This window comes from Triticum dicoccoides, chromosome 3A (assembly GCF_002162155.2).
Source record: "Triticum dicoccoides isolate Atlit2015 ecotype Zavitan chromosome 3A, WEW_v2.0, whole genome shotgun sequence".
NCBI lineage: Eukaryota > Viridiplantae > Streptophyta > Magnoliopsida > Poales > Poaceae > Triticum > Triticum dicoccoides.
The window spans coordinates 36,678,687-36,687,445 of record NC_041384.1 but is presented as its reverse complement, the minus strand read 5'-3'; the positions used below and the strand labels follow the sequence as shown (position 1 = coordinate 36,687,445).

The 8,759-nt window shown below is 46.1% G+C and overlaps 1 protein-coding gene across 1 annotated transcript; it reads left to right on the top strand.

The window, feature by feature from the left end:
- The first annotated feature begins 5,939 nt into the window (after positions 1-5,939).
- LOC119266890 (uncharacterized protein At2g39795, mitochondrial-like) lies at positions 5,940-8,759 on the top strand. The gene is made up of 3 exons (XM_037548172.1): positions 5,940-6,254; positions 7,823-8,193; positions 8,291-8,759. Exons 1-3 carry the CDS (start codon positions 5,964-5,966, stop codon positions 8,445-8,447), a joined length of 819 nt encoding a protein of 272 aa, XP_037404069.1. The 5' UTR covers positions 5,940-5,963; the 3' UTR covers positions 8,448-8,759.

Genomic DNA, 8,759 nt, shown 5'->3' with positions numbered 1-8,759 from the left:
CCAAAGATTACGTAGTGTAAATCATTGACCATAGCAAGCACGTGATCACCGGTGCGCATGGCGGGCTTCTTCCGATGATCTGCCTTGCCTTTGAAATGCTTGCCTTTCTTTCGACATTGATGGTTGGTCGGAAGAAATCGACGATGGCCCAGGTACACATTCTTCCTGCATTTGTCCAGGTATATACTTTCAGTGTCATCTAAACAGTGCGTGCATGCATGGTATCCTTTGTTTGTCTGTCCTAAAAGGTTACTGAGAGCGGGCCAATCGTTGATGGTCACGAACAGCAACGCTTGAAGGTTAAATTCCTCCTGTCTATGCTCATCCCACGTACGTACACCGTTTTCATTCCACAGCTGTAAAAGTTCTTTAACTAATGGCCTTAGGTACACATCAATGTCGTTGCCGGGTTGCTTAGGGCCTTGGATGAGAACTGGCATCATAATGAACTTCCGCTTCATGCACATCCAAGGAGGAAGGTTATACATACATAGAGTCACGGGCCCGGTGCTGTGATTGCTGCTCTGCTCCCTGAAAGGATTAATGCCATCCGCGCTTAAAGCGAACCATACATTCCTTGGGTCCTTTGCAAACTCATCCCAGTACTTTCTCTCGATTTTTCTCCACTGCGACCCGTCAGCGGGTGCTCTCAACTTCCCATCTTTCTTTAGGTTCTCACTGTGGCATCGCATCAACTTGGCATGCTCTTCGTTTTTGAACAGACGTTTCAACCGTGGTATTATAGGAGCATACCACATCACCTTCGCAGGAACCCTCTTCCTGGGGGGCTCGCCGTCAACATCACCAGGGTCATCTCGTCTGATCTTATACCGCAATGCACCGCATACCGGGCATGCGTTCAGATCCTTGTATGCACCGCGGTAGAGGATACAGTCATTAGGGCATGCATGTATCTTCTCTACCTCCAATCCTAGAGGGCATACGACCTTCTTTGCTGCGTATGTACTGTCGGGCAATTCGTTATCCTTTGGAATCTTCTTCTTCAATATTTTCAGTAGCTTCTCAAATCCTTTGTCAGCCACAGCATTCTCTGCCTTCCACTGCAGCAATTCCAGTACGGTACCGAGTTTTGTGTTGCCATCTTCGCAATTGGGGTATAACCCTTTTTTGTGATCCTCTAACATGCGGTCGAACTTCAGCTTCTCCTTTTGACTAATGCATTGCGTTGTTGCATCGACAATGACCCGGCGGAGATCATCATCATCGGGCACATCGTCTGGTTCCTCTTGATCTTCAGCAGCTTCACCCGTTGCAGCATCATTGGGCACATCGTCTGGTTCCTCTTGATCTTCACCAGCTCCCCGTGTTGCAGCATCACCGTATTCAGGGGGCACATAGTTGTCATCGTACTCTTCTTCTTCGTCGTCTTCCATCATAACCCCTATTTCTCCTTGCCTCGTCCAAACATTATAGTGTGGCATGAAACCCTTGTAAAGCAGGTGGGAGTGAAGGATTTTCCGATTAGAGTAAGACCTCGTATTACCACATTCAGTGCATGGACAACACATAAAACCATTCTGCTTGTTTGCCTCAGCCGCATCGAGAAACTCATGCACGCCCTTAATGTACTCGCGGGTGTGTCTGTCACCGTACATCCATTGTCGGTTCATCTGCGTGCATTATATATAATTAAGTGTCCAAATTAATAGAAGTTCATCATCACATTAAAACCAAAGTGCATACATAGTTCTCATCTAACAACATATAGCTCTCCAGAGCGTCTAATTAATTAAACCATACATTGAAACTATGTAAAACATTTCAATGCGAAAACAAATGCGATCATAATTGCAACCAAGGTAACAATTGATCCAACGGCATAATGATACCAAGCCTCGGTATGAATGGCATAGTTTTAATCTTTCTAATCTTCAAGCGCATTGCATCCATCTTGATCTTGTGATCATCGACGACATCCGCAACATGCAACTCCAATATCATCTTCTCCTCTTCAATTTTTTTATTTTTTCCTTCAACAAATTGTTTTCTTCTTCAACTAAATTTAACCTCTCGACAATAGGGTCGGTTGGCATTTCCGATTCACATACATCCTAGATAAATAAAATCTATGTCACGTTGGTCGGCATAATTTTCATAAACAATAAATGAACTAATAGTTATAAAGATAATATACATACCACATCCGAATCATAGACAGGACAAGGGCCGACAGGGGCGGATACCAAAACCATCGCACTATATAAGATGCAATAATAAATGTAAGAAAATGATACAAGTATCTATCTAAACATACAAGTAAGAATATTTTTCCTTTCAGAAAGAAGATAAGAACAAGAGGCTCACCACGGTGGTGTCGGTGATGAGATCGGCGCGGGTGATCGACGGCGGTGAAGACGGGGACGGGGCGTGACGGAGCGCTAAATCTAGACAAATCTCGAGGAAAATGGAGCTTGGAGGTTGAGCTTCGAGAGGAGAAAGCTTAAGTAGTGTGGCTCGGGCATTCCATCGAACACCTCATGTGCTTAGGAGGTGAGCTAGAGCACCACAAAGCCCTCTCCCCCTCGGCCAGAAAAAACAGAGCACTGTGCTCTGCTCTTGCGCGAGGGGGTATATATAGGCACCTCATTGGTCCCGGTTGGTGACATGAGCCGGGACTAAAGGGGAGCCTTTGGTCCCGGTTCAAGCCACCAACCGGGACCAATGGTGGTGGGCCAGGAGCGAGGCCCATTGGTCCCGGTTCATCCCACAAACCGGGACCAAAAGGTCCAGATGAACCGGGACCAATGGCCCACGTGGCCCGGCCGGCCCCCTGGGCTCACGAACCGGGACCAATGCCCACATTGGTCCCGGTTCTGACTGAACCGGGACTAATGGGCTGACCCGGCCTGGACCATAGCCCTGTTTTCTACTAGTGTTGTGCCTTGCCGCGCCATAAGAAGCCCCTGTAGATCTTCATCATTGCCGCAATTGTCTTTAGCGGGATGTCTAGAGCGATCATTGCGTTTATTTGGATTGCACAAAGGACCAATTGTACCAAGAGGAGGCGACCACTCTCTTTCGGTAGTGAGGCTGCCCGCCAGGTGGGCAGATGAGTAGCTAGCTGGTCCACAAGTCCTTGGAACTGTGATGCTGATTGCTTCTGGAGTGTGAGCGGTAGCCCTAGATATTTGCGCAAGGGAAGGATCCTGTCGGGCATCCCAGCGTTGTACTCACCGCTTCCATATCCACATTGGAGCAGCTTATCAAAATGGACGCGCTCTTCAGCAAGTTTACCTTGAGACTCGAAGATTCTCCGAAAAGGTGCAATATTCTTGAGCAAGTCCGCAACTCAATATCATGTGGCTCGATGAAAAATATAACGTCATCTGCCACATAGATACCCTTTGCTTCATTTCTCTCCTCTCAAGTGGAGAGAGGAGACCTCGGGTTGTCTCAAGCTCGAACATCCTTTGTAGCGGCTCCATGACCATTATGAATAGCATTGGCAATATTGGATCGCCTTGGTGTAGCCCTGTGCTTTCCTGACACTCCATTTACCAATATCCTTGTGGAGGTAGTTCCCAGTAGTCCATATATCCATGCTAGCCACTTTGCACCGAATCCCAACTTCCTCAACACCTCAACGGCCATTGTACCGAATTGAACACTTTGGTGATGTCCAACTTGAGCATGACTGAAGGTTCTTTGAGGGCATGCAACTAGCGTGCCGTAACTTGGACAAGCATGAAGTTGTCATGTAGCAGTCTTCCTCTCACAAATGTGCCGTGGTGCACTCCCACGAGTTTTGGTAAATCTTCCGCTAGTCTATCCGAGGACCTTGTCAAAAAAATTGATGGCTTTGTGCACTAGGCTCATGGCCTGAAATCCTTTAGATCAATTGCGCCATCCATCTTGGGAAGTAATGTGGCAATTGCCTTGTTTATTGCATGCAAACCGGCCCCTCGTATCCCTGCGATAGAACGCATCCATAGCTCTCAGGAGGTCCTCATTGATTATATGCCAACAGGAAGCATAAAAACGTTTGATGAAGTCATCCGGACCCGGAGCTTTATCTAGGGGCATTGCCTTCACAACCGTAAAATAAATTGTGTGAATCAGAAAAATGATTATGCTAGAAAAATGAATAAACTGTGAAACATTGTTCTTTTCGTTGGTAACAGCCCTGGCACGACAACTTCCGAACTGTCTACTATAACAAGGTCTACCCGGTCCCGACAAGGAAGGGACGATGACGGTTGCGCACCTTCGGCTCGCTCTAGTGCTTGTAGTCATCGCTAGGTGTGTCTGCGTACCTGGATGTACTTTTTACTTTTGATGTTCTTTGTACTGCCTTGATAGTTGATGAATAGATCAAAAGTTTTCCTAGCAAAAAAAATATCATCGGGATAAAATTATGATCTGGAGAACAAAAATGATGTTTTCCAGCTCAACCGTTCGGCCGATTCGAATTCCATTTTTTTCGATTCACAGTCCATTCTCTGTGTTGGTTTCATTGACAAGACATAAGTTTTATTTTTCTGTGTTTTATTTTATTTTTTAGGGGGAAAACAAGCATGCTATAGGACCAGCGTACCAGAACAGCAATCGTCACCGATGAAGAGAAGTGTAGATCAAAAAATTCCAACATGTAGACACATGAACACAGGCGAAGGAAGACAAACACCGACCGAATCCATGAGATCGGCCAGAGACAAACGTTCACACACCGTTCGATGATGCTAAAGACAACACCGGAACGACGGCTAGGCGGGGAGGATCTTATTCCATCTACATAGAGCAAGACACAAACCCTAATAAAACTAAAAAAAATATTAAAGGACGGAACCCTCCTGCCTACAAGGGCTTATATCCACCGCACCTCTGTGGTCTTAAGACCGCAGGAGATGAGGTAGACTAACGACGACGGTGACATGAGGCAATAGAAACCCTAACACTCGCTTGGTGGTGCAGCGTACGAGCGTCGTCACTTTGCGTGGTGTCTTTTTTCCGTCTCAGGCTGTCTCCTTATCTCGATGATATTGTCATCGTGCTTATCTTTTCTCCCATGTAGGCTTCAAAATTTCACATGTCTCGTGTCGTGTACACCTGCCCTTCTGTTTTTACATGCAACCACTGGCCACCTCCTGCTGCCTTTGCGTGCTCACTCAACGTAGGCCGATACTTATCCAGTTATAAGCATTTTATATTAGAAAAAGTGCGAAGTGTATTGTAGGTCCCTGAACTATTCTAAGAGTGTTACGTAGGTCCTCGAACTATACAAATCATCATCTAAATTCTTAAAAATGCAATAAATGTTTCATCCATGTCCAGAATCAGTTCAATATGAAAATGGTTCGAGGACCTAGACTTTGCCTAGCATGACACATTCACTGTACTTTGAGGACTTGAATGACGATTTTCATACTTTGCGGATCTATGTGACACTATTGAAATAATTCAAAGACCTATTGTGCACTTTATCCTTACGAAAAAGGGTTAAAAGGAAAAACAGAACTTCTGCTGTCACTGGCGTGCGGGCCACACACACCCAACGGCGGCGCACCGCTGTCTCGCCTCCTCGTCTTAGAGGGTGCTTGGATGTAAGGGACTATTTTTAGTCTGACTAAAAATAGTCTCTTTTAGAGGCTAAAGTTCCAAGCACCCCTGACTAAAAAGAGGCTAGGACTAGTCTTGAGATTAAAACTTTTTAGTCATAGAAAATCTACTAAAATATGTATTAGCCCTTTCTTTCTTCATTTAATTCCTCTCCTTTAACACATGCGAGTTCTGGATTGGAGGGTTTGGAGGATAATAAATGATCAATAAGTTGATTTTAGTCTCTTTAGTATTTGGATCCAAGCATAGATAAGACTAGCAAGTTTTAGTCCCACTACATTTAATCATGGGACTAAAATGTATCCAACCACCCTCTTAATCCAAACCCAAAACCCCTCCTCGCCTTATCCCCTCCCCCATTCCCTTCTCCCCCCTCCCACTCCGCCATGGCTTCTTTCGTCTCCGCCTCCGCCTCCTCCACCGCCGCAGTCCTTCTCCGCTCCGTCCCGTCCGCCTCCCGCGGCGGGCTCGTGGTGGCGTGGGCGGCCCCGGCCCGGCGCGCGCTCGCGGCTCCTCTGCGCGCGGCTGCGGCGCAGGGGTCGGCCAACTCCGCGCCGGTCATGATGGAGAGTAAGGTCAAGAAGAGGAACAAGAAGGGCGCCGGCGCCGGGGGCCTCCCCGCCGCCATCGACCTCGAGATCCGGGAGGCCGAGCAGTACCTCGCCACCGACGGGCAGGTGAGGGAGAGTGTCTGAGTGCGAGACACTGACACGGGACGGTCCCTGCTTTAAGCGGCCGCGTTGTACGGTCGATTTTTTGCTGCGCGGTCGAGGAATCCTTGCCGGACTTAGAGAGGGATTTTTTCATGGGGTAGGAGAGAACGCTTGTACTGGAATTTTGTTTGGAGTTACGGTGGCACCTTGCGTGTTTACCGGTAGTTGTTCGGTAGGAATGGACCATGCGTTGCCAATTTGCTACCACATTGACGGTATACCAGGAGCTGCCCATCTGCAAGAGTGAATTACTGATGTCTGATGGTCAATTAATCATGATGGTGCTTCTTTTGGTATCCACCGTAATTTGACTCGCTTTCCTGTGTTCTAACGTACATTCAGTTAAGCATGCCAGCATGTAATAAGGTGGGCAATCATCCTGTCGTGGATTTTTAGCTTGGTTTATAGTGTTGTGCTAGAAACAGGTCTGAATATTTGAACTGCTATTTCTCTGAGCAGATGCGACCATTCAGCTGGTGTCGGTTTGCTGATCTTTCTGATGATTGTATGGAGTATGTATTTAAATGAGTGGAATTGGCTTTTGTTTCAAATTTTGAACTACTTTGGCTTAGTATGAGAGCAATATTCGAACCGACATTTAGGATCATCAGCTATTGTTTGAAAAGCCTGAATTGACTGTGGTTGATACTACTTTCTGCAAGGTGAAACATTTGGCCATAAAATTGTACTTGCTAGCTACTTAACGCCAGGTTTTGGCGTTGCGGATATTTAGGTTTCTACTGAATATTGGTCTGTCTGGCATTTACCTGCCTGAATGAGAGGGAGATTTGTTACCGGGGAGCCCTTTTCTGCTGATATTTTCTTCGAATTGTGGTGATACGGTGATACCTTGCCTGGATGACTGGATGAAGGCGTTTGCTAGTAATTGTTCAGTAGAACCGTACATTGCTAATTCACCACTGCATTGCCACTATCGAGAGTTTCATCTTTATTGCTTATTTGCCATGCACAGTAGATATGATTAAGTATGCATGTCACAGTTAGTCAGACTGCCAGTGCTTCTTTGCATGCATGGCACATATGTCCTATGATTTAGCTCGGTTTCATGTTGATTCTTATGCATATTCATCAATGAAACCTGCCAGCATGTAAGGTGCGTAACCATCCGCTTACATATTACAGTTGAGCTTGGTTTTATGTTGCTTCTGACGGTATTGTGCTAAAAACGAGTCTGAATATTTGGGCTGCTGTTTCTCTGAGCAGCTGTGACCATTAAGCTGATATCAGTTCACTGATCATTCTTGTGATTTTACAGAGCATGGATTTGAATGAGTGAGTCTGGTGGTTGAGTTTTGAGGGTTTGGTTTCAAATTTCAATTACATGGTGGGACAGCAATACGAAAACTGACATTTAGATTCATTAGTTTTGCCCGAAAATCCTGAAACGATTGTATAGATGCTACTTTTTGCAAGGTGTAGGCATACAATTCACATGCTAGATTAACATCAGTTCTTGGTCTTGCAAAATATTTAGGCTGTTTATCTCAATTCATTTGTTATTCTTTTGACAGGAACCTACTCCAGAAGACTTCCCCTTTGAAATGGTTGATGAAGATGGGATGAGCGTGGTTATTCTGAAAAGGGACTACAAGGATGAGAAGATTGAGGTCATTGTCAGCATGCCTAACGTGGAAGGGGATCCTGAGTTTGATGAAGATGACGAGGGCGATGATGAGGATGCTGCCAAGGACGATGACGATGAAGATGAGGACGGCCAAGAAAGTAGCCTTTCTATGAAGGTGATAGTCTCCAAGGGATCTGGCCTGAACCTCGAGTTCACCTGCACAGCCTTCCACGAGGAGATCACCATTGACGACATGATGATAGCGGAGAAAACAGAGTCTGATGCAGAGAAATTCCCGTTTGAGGGCCCTGAGTTCACGTAAGAATACTGCTTCACATCCAAGCTCTTTTTCGCACCATGGCATATTATGACTGCCCATTGCTGATCACTTTTCACTCTTTTCTCCCTACTGCAGCGAGCTTCCTCCGAATGTGCAGAAGGGCCTGTTCAAGTTCCTGGAGGTACGAGGGGTGACGCTGACGACCACCAACTTCATGCACGATTACATGATCACCAAGCAGACCAAGGAGTACGTGCGGTGGATGACCAAGCTCAAGGGTTTGGTCCAGTAGTGAGGTTGAACAGATGGCCTTGCCGCGTGACTCGACAGCAAATTTTGGTAGCGTAGCCTTCTATCACGCGTAGCAAGAGCAGTAAGAACTGAGAACCCCGTGAAACCAGTAGTTTGAAGTGTATTTGTAGTCCTGAATCAGCAGCTAGGCAGGGTGAGTTCCATTTGTGTTTTGGAGCTGGCCGGTGAAAATCCTGTAGAAAGGTGGTTACTAGCAATGAAACAAGACTTCCTAAGTTCCTAAGCTTAATACAAGCTGTGTTACTTCCACTTTTATGCTTAAATATATCCGGTAATGACTGTTGTTAGATGA

What these genes read in the sequence shown, in the direction of transcription:
- LOC119266890 (XM_037548172.1), top strand. Translation starts at nt 5,964, where the DNA reads ATGGCTTCTTTCGTCTCCGCCTCCGCCTCCTCCACCGCCGCAGTCCTT. An exon ending in ACCTCGCCACCGACGGGCAG is followed by an intron (nt 6,255 to 7,822) that starts GTGAGGGAGAGT and finishes TTCTTTTGACAG; the next exon opens with GAACCTACTCCAGAAGACTT. An exon ending in TTTGAGGGCCCTGAGTTCAC is followed by an intron (nt 8,194 to 8,290) that starts GTAAGAATACTG and finishes TCCCTACTGCAG; the next exon opens with CGAGCTTCCTCCGAATGTGC.